The 26,320-nt window shown below is 36.3% G+C and overlaps 2 protein-coding genes across 2 annotated transcripts in view; both read right to left on the bottom strand.

The window, feature by feature from the left end:
* Window positions 1-355: 355 nt before the first annotated feature.
* Window positions 356-2,064, bottom strand: LOC120775641 (protein twisted gastrulation). The gene has a single exon (XM_040105896.1). It carries the CDS (start codon window positions 1,530-1,532, stop codon window positions 744-746), a length of 789 nt encoding a protein of 262 aa, XP_039961830.1. The 5' UTR covers window positions 1,533-2,064; the 3' UTR covers window positions 356-743.
* Window positions 2,065-11,207: 9,143 nt separating this feature from the next.
* Window positions 11,208-26,320, bottom strand: part of LOC120775140 (sushi, von Willebrand factor type A, EGF and pentraxin domain-containing protein 1) — a 59,041-nt gene continuing 43,928 nt past the window's right edge. The window contains exons 2-14 of the mRNA XM_040105170.1: window positions 24,469-24,731; window positions 21,524-21,998; window positions 21,248-21,400; window positions 15,897-16,046; window positions 15,569-15,745; window positions 15,194-15,489; window positions 14,662-15,070; window positions 14,331-14,510; window positions 14,147-14,273; window positions 13,962-14,074; window positions 12,535-12,888; window positions 11,989-12,474; window positions 11,208-11,912 (exon numbers count right to left, since the gene is read on the bottom strand). Coding sequence (XP_039961104.1) covers window positions 11,779-11,912; window positions 11,989-12,474; window positions 12,535-12,888; window positions 13,962-14,074; window positions 14,147-14,273; window positions 14,331-14,510; window positions 14,662-15,070; window positions 15,194-15,489; window positions 15,569-15,745; window positions 15,897-16,046; window positions 21,248-21,400; window positions 21,524-21,998; window positions 24,469-24,731 — 3,317 coding nt within the window. The 3' untranslated portion in view covers window positions 11,208-11,778. The remainder of the gene's footprint in view (window positions 11,913-11,988; window positions 12,475-12,534; window positions 12,889-13,961; window positions 14,075-14,146; window positions 14,274-14,330; window positions 14,511-14,661; window positions 15,071-15,193; window positions 15,490-15,568; window positions 15,746-15,896; window positions 16,047-21,247; window positions 21,401-21,523; window positions 21,999-24,468; window positions 24,732-26,320) is intronic.

Genomic DNA, 26,320 nt, shown 5'->3' with positions numbered 1-26,320 from the left:
ATTTTAGGAGTTTATAAGAATACGCGTAGTGAATACTTTTTCTGTTTGCGTGTATATAAATATTGAATGTAATTTTTAATGCCACAAAAATTTGGTTCAAAAATAGTGCGAACACCCTTTGTGGTTTTTTGGTTTAGTAAAAATTATTTTTTTTTTTTTATTTTTAGTTTCTCGAAAAAAAGCAAAAAGTATTATTTTTATAAAATTCTGTACTTTAGAATTTTTGAATTTTTTCTAAAAGTATTTTTTTTTTCGAAACGGTCATAAAGTCGGTATATTTTAAGTTAGCTATATAAGTTTTGCACAAGAGTATACTTTTTTTGTAATTAAATCTCATTTATTATTTTAAAACTAATTTTATTTTTTATGAGTACAAAAATTTTAGCGAAAAATAACAATGACACTAATACACAGACATTTACATGCGCGTACACATTTTCATAATTTATTTAATATTAAAAACACTAAAGACTAAATGAAGTAAGACAACTTTACTTCGGCATACAATTAGCCCCACAACACTTGACTTGCCAACACCACAGAAGAAACGTTGCGTTAATATACACAAATACAAATATATATATATAGATGCATGTAGCTAACTATAGCTTATCACTGGCGGCAGGCTGACTGAGTGCACTAAATCGTATAAAAATCGTGTAACAAAAACACTTTTCGCTACATGTCAACTTCTCTCTCGCTTCCAGCACTTCCTCGTCATCATATACGCAACGCACAATAAATTAATTATAATTATTCTCCTCCTCGCCATAGGTCCACGTCGATTCGTCGTCGTAATCCTCAGCAGCGGCGGCATTCTCCTCATCTTCTGGACACGCCGAGCAGCGGCTTTCGTTGATGCCATAACTGAGACAATTGGCGCCCACACACTCACAGCAGCCATCATGGAACCAACGATAACTATTCGCGCCCATATTCTCGCAATCTTGCGCACACTTGTGAAACGTTTTGCACTCGTTGAGATAGATCACTGTACAATTTAGTTGCGCCGCCGCCGATGTTGCTGTCGATTGTAGCTTCTGTAGCGAGGCTTGGCGGTCAATAGCATCACCATCGTTCCCGGCACCCACCAAACTGACACCGAATCCGGCGCCATAATGACGCCGTGAACTGGAGCGCATGGGAAAGCGCATCACCGTCCAGTTGTCATCATCTTCGGTCAGCGTCTCGAATAGTTCGGGTAAGCCTTCGAATTCGCCATATTGTGAACGTGGCGCGGCGGCGTCAAGTGCATCCGTGATCTTCGGACACATATCCAAGCAGCTGCAGCATTCCGTATACAAATCGCCCAAACAGTTGAGACATTCTTGCAGACAAGTTGCGTTGCTTAATTTACACTGACAGCTCTGCGTTAAGAGGCACTTGGAGACGATGGAACCGCAAACGAACTCATTGCAGCCGTCGCGCGTGACGTCATTAGCAGTGGTGAGCAGCTGACAGCTGAACGCCAGCAAAACGATAATGAGAATTTGTGTGGCAGCTGGCACTGGCGTCGCTAGCCGTTTATACATGTTGCATATGATAAGAAGACACTCTACGAATTCCAAAGCAACGAAAATGAAATTATTGACGACGTTGCGTTACTTAACGCGTTTCCACACACGTTGTACTATTCGCTTTAAGGATCAGAGATAAACTGTTCAAGCGTGTGTACAAACAAACTGTTAACTACGTTATTAAACAAGTCGCTCTTTCGACGCGTAAGAGAGTCTTGCTTTCTTTGTTTTTTTTTGGTCTTTTTGTAAAGAGCACGAAAGTGAGTAGTGTAGTTGGATGGCGTGTTTCTTGTCTTGTTTTCATATTTATTTACTGTCTGCTTTGAAGCGTCAGAAGTTAAGAGAAAAGGATACAAAAACTGCCAAACTCGTCGCACAGGTAAGTTCACGTCGAATGTATAGGCTTGTGGGCATGCTCACATTTCTGGGTTCACTATTTTTTTGTCGTCACTTTTTGTTTGTGTTTCTCATATCAATTTCACTTGAATTTGTGTAATCTCGTTGCTGGGAAACAAAGGATAACAAATTAAATGGGTTCGGAAAACCACTTGACCGAGCTATGCGACGCCGAGTGCATACTGATATGGCGTTGCTATTGACGTGCTAGATTTGAGACTACACTGTAAAAAGATGACAAATCAAATGAAGAAAGAACAGCTAAGTTTGGCTGGTAAAAATAGTTTTTGTTAGTAAAGAATCAGTAGACCCCACTCTAAGGCTTAAACGAAGTGTAGACAAAAGTGTAAAGAATTTTCGAAAATGTAATGCTTATTTGATTTAGAGTTATTTAGATTATGACAAACGCTAAGTTGACATCATAGTAGGCCACTTTTGACTACAAAAGGGAAGAAATAGCTGTTAAAAATGGGTTTACTATTAATGAATCAGTAGAGTGGCGTTGGAGGCTCAAAATAAATATACAAGTAGACAGGGGTGTAAAGAGCCTTAGAAGATGGAAAATTAGCTTTTCATAAGAATTGTGTGTGAGTATTTAACTTGTATATACTTCTAAATAATCGTTAAGCCGAAAATACGGTTTATTCATGGGCAAAACTTCCAAGTCCGTTTTCTCAAATGAGGAACAAACAGGCTATTCATAGAATTTTATATTTGAACATAATTAATTTTTGATCGAGCTTCTCTTTCTCTTCCTAATAAGTTTTAAAGGTTTAGTGTTGTCTGATAAATCAGCTTTTGAAAAATGAGGGAATGTTTTGAGACTATTTTACTTAACAGAGTATCGTTTTTGCCCACCAAATCCTATACGAGCTTCTCTTTCCCTTCCTAATTACTCTTAAAGCCTTAGTGTTGTCTGATAACTTCAGGTTTTTGAAATTGCTAAAACCCTTCCGAAAAATTAATAAATGTTTTGAGACTATTTTACTTAACAGTGAATCGCCTTTGCCTACCAAATCCTAATCGAGTTTCTTTTTATCTATTATCGGAAAAATTCAGTTTTTTGAAAATTTTGAGACCCTTTCGAAAAAGTAATAAATGTTTATTTTACTTAACAGACCTTTGCCTGCCTAAGTCACACAATAAGAAAACATCTTTAAGTAGTTTGAAACAGGGATCGAATCCATATCTTGAAGAGTAATAGTATACTCCTCTAATCATTTTATTACCACGTCCATCAAAATAGACGCTACCGGGCCTTTTTGACTCTTATTGGCAAACATCTAGTTCTTCTTAATATGCATAAGTATCCAAAGGTCTCATTAAAGTAAGTATGTGCTACCAGCAGTTCTAACAAACACAATTTATTTCTGTGTATGAAAAATCTTAGTGTAATTTTATCTATTGTCGCATTCCGTTATGCTCTGTTGATCATTACCAAAGTGTCTCTTATATCGGGCGCACACATCTTTGTTGAGCAAATGGTTAATTTAAGATGAATGTCAGCGAAGCATATTGGTGGGAACACTGTGCGTTATTAACGATAAACGATAGTTTTCGATACCGATATATGCCGATATCTAAATATTATCGATTTTAAAGAAATATGTTTCAGAAGAAAAATAACTGGAACAAGTGGTTAAAGTGACTTAGAAAATTGTATTTATTATGGAAAAACAAATACTATGCAATTTATGTCGTAAATTGGGTGCAAGAAAACATAAATTGAAGCATCTGAAGGTTAAGCATCGATTCATTTAAGACCGATTGCTGATAGTATGACCTCTTCGAAAGGTATTTGTAAAATTTAGATATACTTCTGCAATGAATTCGTTGTAATACATAGTAGGTTGAAATGAAAGTTTGAGCTGAAAGCCCTAAGAGTGTGAGAGGTTATCGAGAATTGATAGACGTATAAAGTTAATTGGCTTGAAAGTCGTATGTCCTTCGCATATAAAGTCAAGAATTCTTAGAACATTAAAAAAAAATTGGAAATATTTTCTCATCTTCTTCGACAAACGACTGTTCATTTTATGAAAAATTTAGGCGTCTTCTTGAGAAGAGTTGCTAAATACTTAAGATTATCAAGTCATTTTGACTTTGGGTTACGGAAGATTTATCGAATTAAAAATTACTATGCTAAAAGTTATCGAAAAGATACTATTGCTTATTTTCTAAGCTTGATGAAATCTTGCTGCTGGTGTTGATATTATCAAGGTTGTAAATTACTATTTTAATCGATTGGTTTGGTTCTAAAAGGTTATAAAAAATCAGGAATTTCAATCAATATTTTACTTATAAAAAATTACATAAATAAAAAATTTACTTATAAGAAAATAATATCTACTTTTTAATTGAATTTTTAAAATTATTTTTGCCCAGCAAGTATTAGAAATTAATTAAATTTTGATTCTGTTAAATCTTGGACTGGAGAGTGGTCTATAAAAAAAAATTATTGAACCCAAAAAATTTAATAATTTTTATACAAACATGTTCGATATGCGATTAATTTGTTGAGCATAATCATCAGATTATTGCCCGTCACTAGCAAGCATCTGTATTCTAGTGCCTAAGTCAGCCCTGCGCGGCACACACTGTTGAAGCGTTGCTTTGTTATCCAATGCCAACGCTGACTGCTGAGAGATTACGAAGTCACAAAAATGCGCAAACAATGAGAAATCAACATTGTTAGGCTCCACAAGTGACAAGTGTGTGTTTGTGTGTGTGAGTGCGACTTTGTCATTTCAGCATTTCTTGTTGTTTAAGTATTCGTGCACACTTAGGTATGTCCCTAGGTTAGTATGGATAGATGTGAAGTGTTTTTTAAATAATCAACTTACAAATGCATAACATTACATACAAACATGTATGCATACACATACATAGTTACATTTTTATTCGAATATGCATACACATATACCAGGCCTAGCAATGATTTCTGCTGTTACTTGGCTGGTGGATTTCTGGTTAGTTTAAGGCTGTGACTGGTCTACACATGAATATGCACATATGGTATATGAAGATAAATAAATAAAATAATATAAATTTAGGTACATAAAAAAAGTTCAACAATTATTTAAATTTTAATTTAACTACAATCTGTTTGATAATTGAAAATTTGAAATATTAAGGGGCAACCATGTAGTATGACAGACTAAAAAAAATACTGTATCAGTTGTAAAATTTTAAAGGCATATTTATTAGGGTGGGTCAAACGAAAATATTTTTTTTCCTTGTGTTCTTGAGCAACTTTAAAGAAATCTTTCCAAGTATGAGCTCTTAATTGTAACGAAAAGGTCTTTTTCTTTAACTTATTTTCTATTTTATGTATCTCGCTTCTAACTACTACTAAAGATATCTCAATTAATAGCTTTTGAAGAAAATTGGATGCTCAACAAAATCGTCTCTTATCATTTTTTTGTAAACCTAACCTTTTAAAATATATTTAACATTAAATTTGATTATTTTTAGGTAATACTTTTTTCTCTGAATTTTTATAATTCAATGAAAAAACATTTTATATTGCAAAACCCACATCTTTGTGGAAAATTTACTGGTATACAAGATCTTTGAAACGAAGTATTTTTTCGAGCAGTTGGAAAAGTAAATAACAATGAGAAAAAAATAGAGAGGCTTTTTTAGAGGTATCAAAGAAAAAAAATATCGTTTTTTGGCACACCCTAATATTAAACCATATATTAAGGGGTTCCATAGGTTTACGGGTCTCAAAAAATCGATTTTATTAATTGTCTTATTAAATCCTACAAACACTTCTAGACTTTTGTCCTTAATTTTCAAGTTGATCCTATCTTTGAGATACAAACCTTAAATACTTGGACGAAGATTGTTTTCGATTACAACTATTTGAAAAAGATATCGCGCAATGTTCACTGAAATTTTCATTTCTTTGTAAAAATGTCTGCAAAAAAAAACAATTTTCAGTTTTTTTCCTTCGTCGAAGCTCTAAGTTAAGGTTTTAACTAAAACATGTATTTTTCAATTTAGATTATCCTGTAAAGTGCTATTCTGCCAACGCGGGTGCATCTTTTTTCTGAGGGGTGACTGGAAATGGCGTATAAGTCGAATTTAAAAAAAAAAAAATATTTTTTCCAAAAAATTCAGAATTTCTTTGTTAATAGTGAATGTTTGTAGCAATAAAAAAATTCGAATAAAATATTTCTTTTTTTATATGAGAAAAACATTTTTGAAAAAAGGTTCTTTTATATCCGAGGAAACCTATATAACCGGATAATCACTAAAGCAAATATGAAAATTTAGTTTTGAAAAAAACAAAACGCTTTTTTTTTTAACATATGATTTTTTTTCGATTTTTATAAAAATATATAATATATAGAAATATGTAAAAAATTAAAGAAAAATTATTTTAATTTTTCGATTTTTCACTGATTTACTATCTAATTGACCCAAAGTAACCATTTTCCGGTCCACTCCAAGTACTTCTCACTTAAAGCACTATAAGTACACTTACACAGCAATATTCTCATTTAACCACTTAAGTGAGCAAAAACACAGGCATACATACATACACACAACTTATAATGCCCACACAAACACACACACTCGCATAAATATACTTAAGTGATTACTGAATATATTATTAATTAAATTGACATTATAGATTCTGTTCATTAGGCCGCTCTTTGCTCGATTGCTCTAAAAATATTGCGCTCTTAGGTGCTCTCTTTGCTTTCGCACGCTCTTCTAATATTTTCTAAGTCATTTGCTTGTCTCTGTTTGTTGTGCTGCATTTCTTGCGTTTTAGCATTTGTAATATCGACTTGGTTTTACTTTATGCGTCTCACACAGTGTGACTTCGGGAACAGGTTAAGCAGAGAAATAAATTTTTGCATTATTATTAGTATGGGCGCTCGCGCACAACACACACACACACATGCGCACGTGTATAAATTTTCTATTATTATTAATTGTTGTTCGTGGAGAAATCAGGTTTTGAAGGCAGATTTATCGCTATTTGCGGATATCAAACTGTAGACAATACTAAAAGAAAAGAATTATTATTATTTTTTTTTGGAAAAAAAGTTGGGTTGTAAAAAATTCCACTACGATTGAGTTTTAAAAGCTGGCGTATATACAAAAATGCTGTGTAAACGAAATTGATGAATAAAAAGTGATTTCAGCTGAGGAATGCTTTAATTTTTATTCTGTGGAGTGTGGATATAAGTTTGCTATGGTGTGCTGACATTAGGGTGGTATGTTAGTTGTGGTAAAAGTTTTATTCGATTGTGCTTAACACCTTGGTTGCCAGTATATCACCGGTGATCAAGACAAAAAACTACCCCCAAGCGCCAATGTATCGCCGGTGATGATACATGCCTAGGCCAAAGAGCAATATATTTTTTTGCTTGGCACCTTGGAGTAGATTTTTGTTGTTGTTATTGTAGCGGCAGAAATAGATTTGTAGATTTTTGTCGTGATAACCGCTGATACGCCGGCAGTCAAAAAGTTAAACTTCGAAAAAATTCTTCGCTCGTGAAGAAAATTCCTCAAAATCAGAAGAACAAGGTTTGTTTTCGAATTGCCTTGTCTTTTTATTTAATGTCTCGAAAATTTTTGATCGGAAAAAATCTTCCATTCAAGTGAAAAAAATCTGTGATTATGAATTTCTCGATTTTGACGAAAAAGAATATTTAGCTCATATTTAAAATAATTCTTTCGAAGCAGTAAGAAAACAAAATTTCTTTACTTCCTATCCTATACTAAAAAAGGTTTCATTATGGTTGCTTTATAAAGTTTTTTTTACAGTTTTCATGAACACCAAACCTTCATTCACAATAAATCTGAATTATATTTTCACTACATAAAGAGTTACTAAGTATATGTATAAATATTTTTTCAAGCCAAAACCGAACAACACTGTTGGTCTGTTGATGGCTCCCATGAAGCACAGTGGTGTAGTGAGCGCAAAATAGAATTTTTAATATTTGAATAATTCTCAATACAAATATTAATATTTATTACATTTCAATACAAACAAAATTTATATACAAAATTTTAAATTTATAACAAAAATATTGAATTTATAATTATTTTCCTTGAAAACATCTCATATTTGAAATTTTTTATTAAATTCATTTTTATAATTTTTTTTTTTTGAAATAAAGCTGCTAATATATTCATTACAATTGCACAATAGCCCTTCCGCCGAAACACAATCAATCCCTCCTCTCATTAGCCGCTGTTCTTCTATTAAATTTCTGCTGCACTTGCAGTTGGCCCAGCTGTTCTAGCTTCATTTCGGCGGCGCAAAAGAGTTGCAATGCCTTTTGCATAACAAAAACAAAACCCACAAAAAAGACGTTGCAGGCGATCGGATGATTTTGCAGCAATTTCAACATTTTCGTTTTTTTTTATATTAATTTTGTATTGTAAGTAAATCGAGTTTAAGCGGCGCGTACGCACAAGCACTGGTTTAATGCGGCGGCGAAGAGTGACTGATATTTGGAAGTGAAGTGTTGAGGGATTAAGAGCCAAAGCAAGCAGGTACTTTATGTTTTAGGTTAGGGTGCATTCGTTTAGCTGCGCTGTGATAATAATAGATAAATATGGGAGGACTTATTTTTAACAACACATTAGTAGGTAAACAACTTCATTTTGGTGACAATGTCTCATGTTTGCGGGGCGTGCTGTGGCACTTAAATATTATTTAAGCGATAATCACTTCACAAAACTTCTTTTGTTGTTTGTTTACAAATAATTTATAACAAAAAGTTGTTTTTAAAATACATATTTTTAATTTTATTTGGAAAGGCTTTGTTTCATGGAAGTCGATTGTGTGTTATTTAGTGATTTGAAATTATATTAAATTCAGGAATAGTTACAGTGGCGGATATTCAAATCCAGACAGCTAAAAAATTAATGGTTCTTCTTAGTTTTTCGAGTAAGTGTCTTAGATTTTGATGTTTAAAATTGTGTGCGCTTATTATATTCGTAAATAAAGTTAAATCAGAGAAAACAGTTTTTTCTGCAATGTTTGTGCTGCGATTTCTTTATACCAGAAATTCTCGAAAATTTTATCCAACTCAGCTAAGGTACTGGGTCTCTTCTTTGCGACCTTTGTTTTAATAATATACCAATGGTTCACAATGGGGTTTAAATTTGGCCTGAAACCTGTCCATTCCAAAGTCGAAACTCCATTTTCGAGAGAAGGTCTTCTAGCTAGAAAAAATATACAATTAATATCACTAATGAAATAAATTGTGAAAACTGCAAGCATGAAAAAACATAAATAAATAAATAAAAATAGGCACGCTGACATGGCGCATAATTAGCTTGGGAGATAAGCCCGTTTTCTTGCGAAAAGTGCTCTTCAATTGAAGGTCTTAAATATTCCTCCAGTGTTTGTTGGCACTTAATTGCATTTACTGTTCCAACTATTAGAGCCAATCTTCCAAGTCCATGGGCAAGAAAAGCATCCTCAAACCATTCGGCTGCCTCCCTGCTTAAACGTTCTTGGGAAGCATTCTTCGCTATAGCGTTCACCAGTTTTTCTTCTTATGTACGACATCCCGACGCTACATAACATGTTGAACTTGAACTCGTCAGAAGATTACGTTCTGCGTATCGACTTCATTCCAGCTTTGGTACTTAATAGACCATCGGAGGCGTTGTTGACGCATTTTCTTAGACAAAAGTGGCTTTTTTTGCGCGTCGCCGAGCATTCAAACCAGCATACCGTAGGAGTGATTTCGGCTTCAGGATCCTCTATGATCTCTATACTGATGTCCTCAGTGGTTTTGCATCGATTCTTTAGGCTAATGCATTGTATTTGCCGACCCTGCTCACCCTGCTCACCCTTTCTACTCAGAGACTCTTTGAATTTCTTTCAAAAAACTCCCGACGGCAGACTTCTTGAATCCAACTCCTTCACTGATCTTCCGTATGCTAAGATTTTCTTTTTGGAAAGTTAAAATCTTGCTCTTATCCATAGTAGTAATTTTGTAAAGATTTGACATGTTTTATACTTTTTTTCAGTTTCTTAACTGTATGTCCCAAAAAAAAGGAATCAATAATTAACGAAACAAATTGACGAAGAAAAACCAAGAATCTGCTGCCGAGAAACAAAACGTGAACATGTCTGCGTGAGAATTTGCGAAGAATACTAGAGGGTCTCAGTGTATATTCCTCTGTTGGCTACAATCGGCACAAATTTGAAGACGCACTTCAATAGAGAAGTATTGAATGGATTTCAACTGAGTTTGCTGCTTCCAGAAAAAGTATATGCTTTGAAAAAGATAACAAGTTACCGACTACTGCATTGGAAGCGTTGAAGAACTGCGACTTAGACCTATACCCCAATACAAAGGTTTCTTCGCATATTCTGCACACTTCCTGTGACGAATGCGAGCTCTGAACGCTCTTTTTCGACAGTACGCGGCATAAAAACGTGGCTGAGAACGAACATGCTTCAAGATAAATAGATTGATCGGCCTGCACACGCATCATGACATTGATGTCAGTGCAGAAGTAGTTCACGAAAGATTCTCAAAACTTGGCCCACATCGTTTTGTTTTGTGAATTTTTTTTATTCTATACACAATTGTCCCCAGTATCATATATTGCAATAAAGTATGTCACCCGCACGTCTACGATTTATAATCTGTTTTTTCTATTTAGGACAGTTTGATATTAGCAGGCAGATTTGAAATTTTTCCATCATGACCCCCAAAAACGGTTTCTGGATCCGCCCCTGATAATATGCATTACTTTAGAGAATTAATTTCAAGTTTAAAAAATCGTATTACAGATGTCAACAGCAAATTCTGGTTCGACTTTCTTTTTTATTAAGGGATCATCTCATTGTGACCCACTGAAAAATCAGTGATTTTTGTGATTTTTTTAACGCTGAAGTTTTGAAAACATTCCTATACATTATTCTTAGGATACATCTTGTATTAACAGATTTGAATATTATAGATAATCATATTGAAATTGAGTTTTATGAATGGATCATTTATATCACCAATTTAACTAATTTCAACATTTTTCTTAGATTTTTGATTTTTATAATCCGTTATTAATTTATGTTCTCAACACTACATATTTTTTTCGAAATTAATTCAATATTCTGTGAAGTATTGTTTATTATTCAACATATGGTATATTTTATTTCGTTATTATAATTTATTTATTGTGCGACACAGACCATTTATATTAATAAATATTTAGTTAACATACAAATTAAACAGATAACGTAATATTTACAAGGCAACTTAGACCTAAAATGGGTAAACATATTTCTTAATTTAAAACTAAGCAAAAAATTTACAAAATCTACAATTCTATTACTAGATAGATACGCTAATTATATTCGTCTATTCATTACAACAGTATATGCATAGGATTATAAGAGAGTTTACACGATTATGTAATATATATATATATGAAATATATATAAGGACGATTCGTTATACATAAGAGTGCGAGCTATAACTTTATGCTTGAGTTTCATATGAAATTATTTTCATAAATAAAACGTTGGACTGCACTTTTCGAAGCCACAAACAAGTGTTTATTGTATGAAATTACTAAATATGCGCTCTCTTAAAACAATCTTCGCTAATACTCAGTCCGAGGCTCAAGTTAGAGAGAACTCGCGCCTACTCATGCCATATTTCATACACTCTATAGTATGCTACACAGAAATTAATAGCAATGCCTGCCCAATGGAGCAGCATGCACTGCAGTACGAAAACAAAAATAATGAAAGAGCTGGAAGAGCCCCCAAATTACTAATTTAAATGCTTTCATGTTGAGCACTTAATTTATGTAATATTTATTAAAAATAACCACAACGACGTGCTGACTCGGCGGTTCCGCATGCTGCTCATCGCACCGATATGCCGTTTATGGTGATGACATTTCCGGCCGTCGGTTCAGGTTCGTAGACCTCGTCGTTGTTGCGCATCTCATATGGCGCATCGTAGAATTGCTCGCTGGGTATTTGATCGTAGATGTTCTCTGTGTGCCAAAAACAAAAATTGAAACGGAAAAATTAATTAATAAATTTTGTGTTTCAACGTCACTTTTCACCCACCTGGCTTGCGGCCAATGGTCCCATTGCCATTACGTCCATTCACTTGAAACGTATTAAATGTCGCCGGTGGTCCATTGTCCAAATGTAGGCGGTTATTGGCTTCGAGCGTTGAGTAAGACATCACCGCCGCATTGCGTTCATCTTTGGTCTCGGCCGCCTGCACATTCTCGGTATTCTTCACCGGTCGCGCTTTGTTGCGATGCAGAAATATCAGACCGATAATGAACAGCAGCAAAATGATGACTGTGGCGCCGATTGCAATGCCGGTACCTAAGCTAGAACTTTCTTGTGCCTCGGTGGCGGCAACTTCACATCGCGGCTCATCGCCACTCCAAGTACCATCCTCGGTGCACTTGCGCAGATACTGCCCGATGCGATTGTAGCTCGGTATGCAGTGATATTCCGCAGAGCCGCCATATAGCGTCGACTCATTCACAACTATGACGCGTCCATTTTCGATCATTGGCGGTCGTCCGCAGTCCACAGCTGTATGGAAGTAATATTTCATTGTTTTCCAAAAATAATTAAATATCCAATAATACTTACGCTTGCAGCTTGGGCTCTTCCCCGCCCACTTGCCGTTCTTTAGACAGATCCTGGTATCATTGCCGATCAGCGTTCGTCCTTTGGCACATTTGAATTTCGCTTGCGAGCCTACTGAGTGATCGATAATATCGACAATCAGATTTTCGCTGATGTCCGGTTCATCACAAGTGATCTCAATGCATGCTGGTGTTTCGTGACTCCAGGTGCCGTCTTCTGTACACAAGCGACGTGATACGCCGTCGAGTTTGAAGTTAGGATTGCACTCGTATAATACAGCTGCGCCATAATATGTCACATTCGTGGCTAGAGTCATCTTGCCATGCGTAATATTAGCTGGAATACCGCACTCAACATCTAGAGGAGAGATGAAAAGTTTCAGGGTATTTAGTTGAGACTTCATACAATAGAGGTAAGGATCATAAAGGGAAAACTATTTGATGACGAAATATCGAAGATCTTCAGTCAAAAATGTAGCCGGTTAAGTTGAGATTTCGCTAGAAAGGAAAGCGGAAAGGAAGACTCAAATAATAATCAAGGTACGGACAAAAAAAGGCGAAGCACCGCCAACATCAAGCAAAATTAAGTCGATGAATCGAAGCTCCCCGCACTTTGAGGTTAGGCGAAGATAATGTCTTTATAAACCCTGTTCTTGTTGTCCAATAGAATTCAAAAACTTCTTTGTGACATATTTGTATATATGAAACGGGAGACCTGACAGTGCTTAGAACCTGAATAAAAGTGAGGTGAGCACTCTACTCTATAAGACACTCATTATTCCCTTACTATATGGTACAGAGGCATGGATGATGACAACATCTGATGAGTCGACGTTACGAGTTTTCAAGAGAAAGGTTATGCGGACGATTTATGATCCTTTGAGCATTGGTAACGGCGAATATCGCATTCGATGAAATGATGAGCTGTAGGAGATAGACGATGACATTGACATAGTACAGCGAGTTAAGAGACAGTGGCTACGGTGGCTAGGTCATGTCGTCCGAATAGACGAAAACACTCCAGCTCTCAAAGTATTCGACGCTGTACGCGCCGGGAGAAGCAGATGAAGAGGAAAACCTTCACTCCGTTGGAAAGATCAGGTGGAGAAGTACCTGGCTGCACTTGGAATCTTCAATCGGTGCCAAAAGTAAAGGAAGAATGATTAGCTCGCTGTTGTAATCTCGGCTATAACCGCGCAAGCCGTGTCTACACGAATAAAGACAAAGAAGAAGAGTACGTCTATTGCGCTAAACCAAAGTGATACTAATATGAATAATTTCAGGTTCGTAAGATCAGGATTTGTATGAATGATGCGATAAGACATTTTCTAAGTCTGACTTATTATATAATAAGCAACGTACCAATCTTCCGGTCATGGTAATCGGCGTTGTCTGATTAAAATTTAATTTGGATTTCTCAACAATACTTACACACACACTCCGGTACCGCGCCGCTCCATTGGCCATTATCTTCACATGTGACCAGAGCCTCTCCAACCATCTTATAGCCGCGCTCACAACGATATTTAGCCAAAGCGCCAATCCTGAGTAAAAAGTAAATAAAATTAAGAGGTATACCAAAGAATAAGGGAGGAAAGAAAGTCTTGGTGACTTACTTATATGTTTGTGCGCTGTTCTGTGTTGAGTCCGCAGTACGAATTAGAGTACGTCCGTACATGCGATCATTGCCTGTCACCGAGAGCAAACTGTGAGCGGCCAGTACAGGCTCGGAGCAGCGGATCTCTGCAAGTCGAGAGATAAGTTAGATTAGGATAATATATTTAAAGAGAATAGACTTACCTTCACACTTCGGTGAGGCATCGCTCCAAACGCCGGACTCCAGGCAAACCCGTTTAGGCACACCGCTCAGTTTATGGGATTGCGTGCAGCTGAAGGTGACCTCCGAACCCACATATGTGGTATTCTGTGTATATTTTATGGAGCCATATGGTATGGGTGTGATAATGCCGCAGTCGATGTCTGAAAAAATGTTTGGTTGATAAGAGAATATTTTTGAAATCTTACAATAAGGTAGATTGGAAGTAGATACACCAGTAAAATGGTGTAAGGGTTAACCCTGAAGTTTGTCTTGGATTAAACTATTAGTTTTCTTCGCTAGTTTCATACTCACATTCACAGAACGGCGCATCCGTATTCCACTCGCCGGTTTCCAAGCACTCCAATGTCGGACTGCCGCGCAGCACATAACCCGGATCGCAGTTGTATTGGATCTTCGAGTGCACATTGTAGTCATAACCCACCACAAAGGAACCGGCTGGCACATGCGGCGTATCACAAGCGACCAACTCGCACACCGGCGCATCACCCGACCATTTACCCTCTTTGGTGCAGTACAACTCCGATGGCCCGTCCAACCAGTAGTCTTCTTCGCATTCATATTTCACCATCGAACCAACTGTTGTCGACGCGTTCACCAACACTGCATGACCGCGATCGGGCCGCGCCGGCGCGCCGCAATCGACAAAACGACATGATGGCGGCTTGCTGGACCACTCACCGCCGAGGCCACAGGAAATTATCTTCACACACAAATAAAGTGCATAAAATATTAGTAAATAAATTTACATTACAAAACCACCAAACCAGCGCATAAATCAAATTACAGTGGCTTGGCGTGTTATTGAAAACAAAAGTCGACTCACCGGTTCGCCCACCAACACATAACCGGCCTCGCATTCATAGGTGGCCGTCGAGCCGGCGCGCCGGTCCGTCACACTAACGCTGCCGCCGGCGATGCGTGGCGGCTCAGGACACCAATCAACCAGACATTCCGGCTGTTTGCCCGTCCAACCAGTCAGCTCGCAAGTGCGATTCTCATTGCCAATGAGCGTGTAATTCTCGTGACAAGTGTAGGTCGCCTGCACGCCATAGCTGGTGCGCTGCTCCGACAGTAGAATGGCGCCATGCTCCAATTCCGGCAGCGGACCGCAATCGACATCTGTTTGGCGAGTGGGGGTGCAATGTAGTTTAGCAAGTATGGTAAATATGGTTAAATAAAAATATTTGCGACTACTCACATTTGCAGGTGGGCGCGCGTCCGCCCCAAGTGCCGTCCGCGCGACAAGTGCGCTCTGCATCGCCGAGCAGCGAATGGCCCTTCGGACACTCGTATATGATTGTGTTGCCCAAGGTGTAGTTGCGGCCGATAACTGTAGTGTTCTGCTGTGAGTCCGGCGATCCGCAGGAAAGGGGCGCTGCATAAATGTGGAAGAGGGAGTGAGAAAGTTAGTGTGGGATGGCGATAGAGTTTGAGTAAAGTTGAGTAAAATAGAAAGGCAAGCAATTAGGCAGCAATTAAGCACCACTGCATTACAACAACAAGCAGTTTTTGCAACAAACACTCACAATGCTGACATATGAAGTGCAGGTAGTCCAAATTGCAGCCCACATCGTTCCACAGCCAGTTGCGTCCGCCATCCAGCACCACACAATTCTGCTCGCCATTGTAGTTGTTGGGCTGATCTTTGCCCCAGGCCGGTTTCTGCACCACTTCACCTGCAAGTTTTGTATTTATTAAACACCGTTACACAATAACATTTATAATTTAGTTGAAAATTTGCAATGCCGCAAGGTCATAAAGCGCGCCTAACGCTCGTCGCATTGCGGCTTTGCAGGCACACACTTGTTAGCCCGCCTTAAAATATGCCATTACACCAACACTGTCTAAGCTTATATAATTAATTGTGCTTAATCTCACTTTTTACAACAACAATGCAAAGAAAATGCTTAATTAAAATGCGGCGTGGCACGCAAAAGACTTTCGTTTTTCAAAGAACATTTGACCGTTGACCAAGTATGGACGCCTTGGCCAACTGCATTTGCATACAACAATTATTAAACACACATATGTGCATGTGTGTATGCCGGTCTTGTGGCATTAATCACGCCCATTATAGTTAGCATGGCATTCAATAAAAGTTGGCCTTTTCCTTTTAGCGCACACTGTCTACATTTTGTTGTTGCTTTAACTGGATTTTCTATGCGCTCAAGCAAATATTTTTACATGTCATTAAAATATTTATAATATTGGTTTTCGTTTTTTATTGTTTTTGTGCGCTTTTGTTGTTACTGTGCCTTTGTTTGGCGCAGCCGGTTGTTGTGTCGAATTTGTATGAAATTTTGGTCATCAACATTGGTTTTCAATGCCACTTTCATAGAGACTTACACTAGGTATAAAACATATGTATATGGGCATTGTATTTTCGCCGGCGCTCACTGTATACAAATATTTTTTCACAACAGCGCAGACATCCAAAAATATATATTTACTACACATATGGTAGTAAAAAGCACATGTTGGAAAGAAAATATTTTCTAAATGCAACTTGGTGAAATATTTATATATATAGTATATATATATCCGAGATTTGGTCTCATTAGCTCGACACTATAACTGAACTAAAATTTAAAATTTGCTTCCAAAATATCACAACTTTATTTGTAATTTCTGATAGAATTTATTATAGCAATGTATGCATATTTTATGCTATCAGAAAGTAGGAATCTCAAATAATATAAAGCTCATTGACATAAGAAAAGAATTCTGATATTTTATCAAAAAAAATTTTGGTTAAAAATCAGAGTTTTTTCCGAAAACCTCTAAATAAGATTTCTTCCTTAATATTTTTAATAAAAAAAATTTAATGTGTTTGGGACATAAGAAGGAAAATTTATAACAAATTTTGTGAACAAATTCTTTTTGTATAAGATAAAAAGATAAAACTTGAATATTTCAGTTTTTTACATAAATTTTGAGATTATGTGGAAACGGTGTTAAATAAGAATCTTTGATTCTTTTATTACCTACAGTATTGCCATATAACATTTTTCCTGTAGGACTCGTAGCTTTGCCCGAAAGCGAGCCAAACCATTTTTAATCCTTAAAAATGCTCTCACGCCCCTCCCTTACGTTTTCTAAGTTTAGATAGCGCGTAAATTATTTTTATTTTTTTAATTTTTGTTATTTTATCTTTCATTTAAAATGGGTTTCAACCGACTATGATTTTGTTTGCTTTCAAAAATTATCTGTTCTGGTCTATAGTAGTATAAACAATAAAGTGAAGTACCTCTACAGTTAGCCTAATCTAGAAACCACCAATTAAAGGTTGAATAAATTACGTTGACCAGAGCTCATGTGAACTTCGGTTAAGGAGCCAAAATTAATTTAAATGGGTTTTGTTTGAAAATTTCAAATTTGTTGTTTAGTAGTTCTGGGCCTGCAGTACTATTATTTACGACTTGGTAAAAAACATTCAATTTTACAGCAATAATCAAAAAGTATCAAGTATCCTCTGGGTAGCCTAAGGACATCCGTTTGAAGGCGAGCTTAAGTGAAAAGGCGAAATATCCACTACATAGGGTTGTGCGCTGGGTTTGGGATCCGCCACGTAAAAAAAAACACCCCCAATGAAAGGAAGCTCTATAAGTCGCTCATAATTTCCTTCCTGCTATATGGTGCAGAGGCTTGAACGATGACAACAACCGATGAGTCGACGTTACGAGTTTTTGAGAGAAAAGTTCTGCGAAAGATTTATGGCTTGCGCATTGGCCACGGGGAATATCGCATTCGATGTAACGATGAGCTGTACGAGATATACGACGACATTGACATAGTAAGTATTTTAGAGGCAAAAAACTTCCCATAAAATAAGTGGCTGTAAAGAAAAATTCTAAAAACTTAGGAACTGTTTTTTAGAAAACTCGAAAAATTAAAAAATAACAATAAGTGAGGAAATTATTTTCATAAGTGCGATAACTTTAATCTAAAAACAAAAATTTATAAATCAACCTTCGAGACTCTGAGTTAACGAATCATTTAGTTTGATTGATCTTTTGATATTGTAAGTTTTAGCTGTTCTAGCTCAACATAATAGTCGCTAACAATGTTGTTCCAAAGTGGCTGCCACCCTTCCTGAAGCTACATGTGGATATTGCGATGTAGTCTTAAGTCAGGCAATAAGACTAGCAATCGTTCTTTTTCGGGAAATATTCCTTGAATTATTCGTTCCAGTTATAATATTTATAGGCTCTTTAAAACATACATGTCTTATGAAAGCGCTATATTTTCATATCTTAAACTATAGGTGTATACATATACATACGTATATGTTTTATATGTTTTGTTCGTCTACATATTTTAGGATATTTTCTTGGGTTCTACTCCATTTTTTCAAGACTTTTCCACATAAAATTGGAATAAGTTGACTCAACTATTTGTAAATATGCGACAAGGAATGAAATGGTCATAAGGTTGCTTTCTCAAGACTTCTGGTTTTCAATGTGGAAATACCTTGGTATTTTTGACAGCTGTTATTTGATTTAAACTTAGTTTTTATATTGCTTTATTCATTTTATATAAACAAACTTACTTCGGACCAACGCCTGCACGTTATGCAAATTTATTAGCAAAGTATAGGTTGGGTTTGTATCAGAGCAGAGTCAGAATTCAAGCAATTATGGATTGATATCGAACCACGTTACTCTGAAGGGTCTTAGATTGCGAGCATATAATGGGTTGTCAAAAAAGTCTTGCGGTATTTTTATTGATTTTTTTTTTTATTGAAATTGAAATGAATTTTTGATGACTCATGCCCAGCTCTTGACCGATGCTACGGCTGCTACAATGCCGGTCTCTTTCGACCAATTCAGCGATTTTATCGCAATTTTCGACGACAGGCGAAGTTAGCGCGTGAAATGCGCTTTCCAAAAAGGTATAGCATGACCCGATGCGACGAATAAAGTTAGAACTACGCGCTTTCAGCGCCAACTAGCGAAAATACCGCAAGACTTTTTTGACAACCTAATATAATCTGACTCGTTCCAAAATTGAAACAGAACAACCATCAAACGCGTTAAACGTTCAGTGAATGGGCCTAAAATGAGGTGGCTATCGATCCCAAGTTGCAAAAGAATTTTTTTTTTTAGTGATAAAACCCAATTTTGGGTTAAGTGACGTGATAATAATCCACAAGCCTTTGTTAAGTCGCTATTACATCCTCAAAAATTCACTATTTGGTTGTTCTATGGGAAGATAAAATCATTAATCCATATTTCTTCAAAACAAAGCCGTCTATAATGTTATAGTTAATGGAGATTGTTACATGACTAATGACTTTTTCGCACCTGAATTGGATAATGGTCTTGTGGGCGACTTTTGGTTACAACAAGTGGGCGCTACATGCAATTCAGGCATAGAAAGCCTGTAGCTGACCTCCAAGATCGTGTGATTGATTACCGCTGGAGTGTTTATTGTGACCTTGCAGAAGAGTATTTATATGAGTCAGCCGAGGAGGACACTTGCCCGAATTCACTTTTAAAACGAAATTGCGGACACTTAAATCTATAAATTTTTGGCCATATCAATAAGTTATAGGTGTTTTATTTCTTCTTGAAAACCACATATCTAAAGAAATACTCATTATATTTAGCAACTGCGACGTTTATTTAGTAGACCATGTGCCATAAATCATTCGTTAGTCGAAGAGTACACAACAAGCTTATTTGTTGATTATGTGAGCTGTTATTTTTGAATTTTATATTCCAAAAAGTAAAAAGGACTTTGAAAGAAAATTTTTATGACTCGTAATATCTGGCAAATAGCTACCGCGACTGCATTTAAGAAGGACTATCTTGTTGTTTTTAGGTTTTGACTTTGTTCTGCATTTAACTTAAATGGTTTCGGCTGGATTTTTGGTACCTCAATTACATATACCAATTATGTACCCATTTAGACAGAAATACAAGTATATTTAATTGCCCATTCCCAAATTATACTGAACGTAAAAGTTGTACATTTGTGTCAATTTTGACAGTTGGTTTGACAGATATTCCTCTAGGGAAAGTCTGCTATATGTAGCACATATTTTTTTTTTTACTTTTCAAGTTTAACTTCATTCGAAAACTACTAAAATTCTTTATAGTTCCATTGAAACAATTTGTCAACTATTTAAACCAAGTAAAGTAACTACATATTACAATAGCAATCAGCTATTACCCATACCAAAAATAACATTGAACTTCAATATCAGTTCATTATATAGACAAAATGTGTTGAAAACATATGCTTATAAAGCCTTTTCATAATTTTTCCGCCTGCCATTCCCCCGTGTATGATTGATCGCCTAATATCTTTGCGGCCCATTGACCAACAACGCCACCGGACTGTTGACTTTCGTAAGGCGTACAAGGTTTTTCGCCATAAAGGCGGACTTATTTAATTAAACTGGTCTAATAGCGCTACTAACTATCGAAACAAAAACAAAAACAAAAACCACACAGAACTGCAAGTCGAGTTCTCTTTTAAGGCGCGAGTCTGCATGCAGATCACAATAAAATGGAACCGGTTTTTTATGGCACAAAAGTTTAAACAAATGAAATATTCATTACTTCAATAAAATAAAAAAATAACACTAAAAGAAAAATGAATGCTGGCGAATGAAACGCGCAAGCGCGAAGAGACATAACAACACAACAACAGCATAATAAATTTTAATTTCGGCGAATTTACACAATTCGTGACAGCTAAAGTATTTTTAACTGGTTGGATGTAAAATATTATATTTTCAGATTTTTTTGCATGTTTTTCTTTCAATTTTGTTGTTAATTGCAGAAAACACGCCGTCGAAAATACGTCCATGTTTCCGTCAGTGAAATTCGCAACTCAATAAATTAAGGTTTAATCAACACCTATGCCTTACCGTTAACCCATTTCCAGGTGCGCGAAGTAATGCCGGGTTCTTTTTGCGCACCAATCCACACCAGCTGTGTCTTCAGCTCGGATTTGCGGCGTTCCAATTCGGCGAGTATATAATCGTTGGCGGCACCACGAAAATCGTGCACCAAATTGCCACCTAAAAACAGTAAAAAAGAGACAAGATAAGTAAGAATAAGCACAGAAAGATAATAAAAAGTCGCAACAAATTCTTGCTAATTAATAAAACAACACTCTGCGACCCCTCATCTACCGTACTCACCCGTTGCTTCACACATCTGCTGCGCCTTCTCGAAATTCTCACCCTTCGTCACATGAAATTCGTAGCAAGTCTTCGAGAATGTCGTCAGCACTGTGTCCACACTCAGATTGGGACTGAGACAGCGATCGACGGAGAATTCATCGTTGGTGAAGACTTCCACTTCGCACAAGCTCAAACTGCCCTCCACACCCACCAATTGTATGGCCACATATTGACCGATCAGTGGACGCGCACAGGAGAATGTTTTCGTAATGCCCTCCTCCACAGTGCCTGGATACCAGGCGCAGAGTGGATTACGTTGTAGATCGGCGCTGCTATTGCCCACACGTATCTCGAGGTCCTGCAAGGGTTGGTGGCCGCAGCAGCCACGTGTGGTGATGCGTACTACGCGCACAGCTTGTGGTGCCAGCAGATCAACGCGCCACCAGGGTGAAGGTTCTTTCTGCGTTTCGGAACACTGTTGGCCATCGGGGTTCTGTAAGTTGGAGTAATAGCTTTTATGAATGATAGATTTTTGAAAGATGAGGTTTAACGAAATAAAACCATTGATAAATTTCAATATAGACAGTATCTTTAAATAATTTATAAAAACCAAATTTCAATCTTTGAACAAAAATATTCCTGAGGTCTCAATATGTTTTAGGATACTCTGCATTTTCGGTAGTTGTTAGAGCTCAAAATTTATACGATTTGATCTGCTTTGCATTGGTCCTCCAGTTTCGTCGAACTTAGGTGATAAGCATTGGTCAGAAAGCAGCACTTGTATCGTTGCAAAAACTTTTTGAACCAGAGCTCTTAGCAAAATCCACATCGCCGCAATGATGGGCGTTCTAACTGGACACTGTTCCATTGGCACTCACACTGTGAGGCTAAAGATTTTAGAGGGCGTAAATTGTCAAAATTTGCAAGGAGGAAGATGAGGTGGAATCTAGACCTTTTATTCTCCACTGTCCAACTTTTACCAAACCAAAGTTGAAGCATCTCAGTTGTCATATTTTCAATAAAATTGTAAAAGACCTGCGATGGCCTTTTTGACACTTCATCCTTTCTGATTCTTCATACTTAGGAGCTCTGTGATCCCAACGGACAGGCATCTCTAGCAATCTAAGTGGGTTTATTCGTGGACTCACGAGAAATCAGCTCATTTACCCAACTTAACCTAACCTATTGGGTTGATATGTGGATTCATGCAGTTTGCCAAAAGATAACTAAACTTGATTATTATTCCATTATTCTAGTTTTCCGAACAAGAGATGGATGTTCTTGTGCGTATTTTTCAGTATACATATGTCATGATTATGGCTTGGAAGACGAATAATATCTTGGGAATCAAAAAAAGTTTGAATATGACGAATGGGAAGCCGCTAAAGCCGCCTTTTCAATATCTTTAAAAGCAGCCAGTTACATTTAAAAGCAAAGAAATTGGATGTCATATGACTTGAAGTCAAGAGACGTTGAAAAACGTTTTTCCATGCATCGGATTGTGACTGATGATAGAAAATGGATCCACTAGGAGAACTCTAAAAGCAAAGAATCATATCTGAAACATAGGCAACCAAAGCCAAATATGCGGTGAGGCCAAGACTCCAAGGTATGCTCTGCTGAGCTTCTAACGGGTGATTCAAGCAGAAGTATTTTATTCAAAAGCGCTTTTTTGACAAATCACGCGTCATTCGTGTCAAGCTATGATGTTATTTTTGTTCAGTATCGTTTGGCATTTCATCGTGGAAAGATTTACGCCAATAGTAAACATTCCCGTTTAAATTTGAAATTTTGGACGTTTTTCGTTAAAAAAAAAGTAAGGAACCCCGAACGGATCACCATTTAGAACCTTGTGATAGCACTAACTTGGAATGCTATCGGTAATCACTCACTAAATTGAAACGAGCGGTTGTCGAAAAATACCTGGAACTTGTTACTAGACAGGAACTATTAATTTTCCATCGTGACAGCGCTCGGCCTCATGTGGCAAGACCGGTTAAGAAGTATTTGAAAAACAGCGGATTCCCAGCCCACACCCCTTATAGTCCAAATCTTGCTCTTTTTATTTCGGTCGATTCAAAACGGACTGACTGTAATATATTATGGTTCACATTAGAAGCCAATATCTGATGATTCATTCTTGGCTGTCAAGTCAGTGCAACTCTTTTAGCATGGATACCACAAATTGTCAGAGTCATGGAAAAGTATTATAATTTGAGATAAGAAATACTTTGTAAACCACTATGTATATTTTACGTGTTTTTCTTAAATAATCGTTCAAATATTAGAAAACCAACAATCCAAAACCATTTCCATACAAATTTTGTTACGAGGAGTTCTATTTTAGGTTAACTACATTTTTGATTCAGGAAAGGTTTGGAGAGGTTATAATCCAAGTCGAAATATACATTGTCCTTTTTTAAATGTGGCGAAAGACTCGTAAGATTGCTGATGACTCTCAATAATAATACTCTTAAGATCTGTAGTCAGAGTTCCTGTAATTTTAGTAAAATAGTGTTACGGTCTCAAAAAATAGATCCGTAAAACCTGTTTTAGTGTGTTTGATATACAAATTTTATTTTTATTTTGGGTCCATTGGATTGTCAATATGACAAAATAGTTTATTCGCCTTTGGAAGATAATGCTTATGCTTTACTTTTATTAGAAATTGAATGCTAAGACTCAATAAAGAGGAAAAAAGAAAAGTGGTTAGCTTTCGGTTTATGTTATTGGTTATTGATTGGTTATATCTGACATATGTATATGTAGCTGATTTTATGCTACATATTATATATGTAATTTTTGATTTTTTTGATGATAAATCAACTCATCTGAAACAACTGCTGTGCCTTAATCTCGATAGCTTTTAAAAATATGAGTTCCAAAATTCCTTCAAGTATTGATTTCAAAAATAATCTAATTAATCACCAATAAAAAACATTTTATATTTTATCAACATTTACCTTATTGCCCGGCTTGCCATCGTTGGCGTAATTCGCCGGTCCCGCACGCGTATATGAACTCTGATTGACCGGCTTGCGATAAGCCACATTCGTGCCGCAAAATGGCAACTCACGCTCCCAACCAGACCGCGGATCACATCTGATGGACTTTGGGCCGAAGAGCTCATAACCGGAATCGCAATCGTATTTGGCCTCTATGAAACCCACATCGCCGGAGATGGTCTGTACTTTGGCATTAAGCGGCACGGCTGGCTGGCCGCAAACTGAATTGCAAAAAAAGGAAAAATATTGGAATTACAAAAATAACATATAAACTTAAATTAATTAATAAATAAATGCGATTAAGTTAGCAGTAAATTGATAGGAAATAAAGTAAATATATATATTTTCATTTAGACGCGCTAAAGAGTGAAAAATAATTCAATATGTGTGAGTTATAATGTACATGCATATATGTATGTATGTATATGTGTATGTGTCTACTTTTATGTTTTTGTATTGTTAAGCGCAAACTCGCTAAGCGTGATTTGCTAAATTAGAAAAGTGTCAACGCGCACACAAAAACGAAAAACTAAACCAGGTTGCCGGTTCGATAACACCACGCCGCTAAGTAGTTAGCAAACAAGTGCTATTTTTAAGCTCTAACGCTTTATGAACAACAACACTGTACAAGCAATGGCTCTGTATTTAATATAAGCGCATAAAGTAACTGTCCGGCTGACAGGCGAGCTTGTGACAGGCGCTGTTAATTAACCATAATTACTTTACAAAATTTACACAATTCTGATATTTTCGAAAATAGTGCGCATTTTTGCCCTTTAACTAACGCTAAGAGTGTAATGATATAGAAATTAAAAAAGGAAAACAAAAAATAAAAAAAAATAAAAAAATTAAAAAAAATTCAAAAAAAATCAAAGAAAAAAAAAAAAAAAAAAAAAAATTGAACAAATATTTTTTAGTTTAGTCTTTTCTTTTTTCTACTTATATTTCTGTGCTACCGTAATAATTCCATTGATTGGTTGTAAGTATGTGCTTTGTACTTATTGTAGGCATACATCGTCACCTAAAATGCCAAGCAACGTAACATCAAAGAATCGAAATTGAGTTGTTTATTGCTTACGATTTACTAAATTATACCACATACTTATACGTATGTAGCATACAATTTTCAGCCTCCCCTGTTAGATATAACCAATATATAACCAATGAATAACCAATACATAACCACTTTATAACCAAAACCCAAATTTTATTCCTTACGATTTACTACATCATATTACATACACATAAGTAGCATAAAATGTCAGATATAACCATTTTATAACCAATATATAACCACTTTATAACCAATATATAACTATTGTATAACCAATATATAACCACTTTATAACCAAAACTCAAATTTTAATTTTCCTTCGCCCGTAAACTTATGAAAAGTGCTGTTACGTTATTTTGCATTTTAGGTGACGACATGCTATATACATATGTATGTAGTAATACACAGACACTAAATAACGCATAATTTTTCTTGCCAACACACAGTTAATACTTATACTATAGTAGACTTTTTCTCCACAGTTTGGGTTATTGAACTGTCACGCAACATTTCTTGATGAATTACTACAACTACTTGTTATGGCTTTAAAGTCTGCCACGGTGAAAAAGTGCCTACAACCGTTATAGATGCCGGTTGACTTTGTCAACTGAACGCTGCATCCGTCTCACACACTTTGCGAGCAACTTAAAGACGCTTCACATAAACAAACACACAAATATACTTATGTGCACTATTCTATGCGCCACATGTGAAATACTTGTATGGTATATATGAGTATATATACACATATTTGTA

This window comes from Bactrocera tryoni, chromosome 4 (assembly GCF_016617805.1).
Source record: "Bactrocera tryoni isolate S06 chromosome 4, CSIRO_BtryS06_freeze2, whole genome shotgun sequence".
NCBI classification, from domain to species: domain Eukaryota; kingdom Metazoa; phylum Arthropoda; class Insecta; order Diptera; family Tephritidae; genus Bactrocera; species Bactrocera tryoni.
The sequence above is the reverse complement of the archived record's forward strand: the minus strand, read 5'-3'. Positions and strand labels throughout refer to the sequence as shown.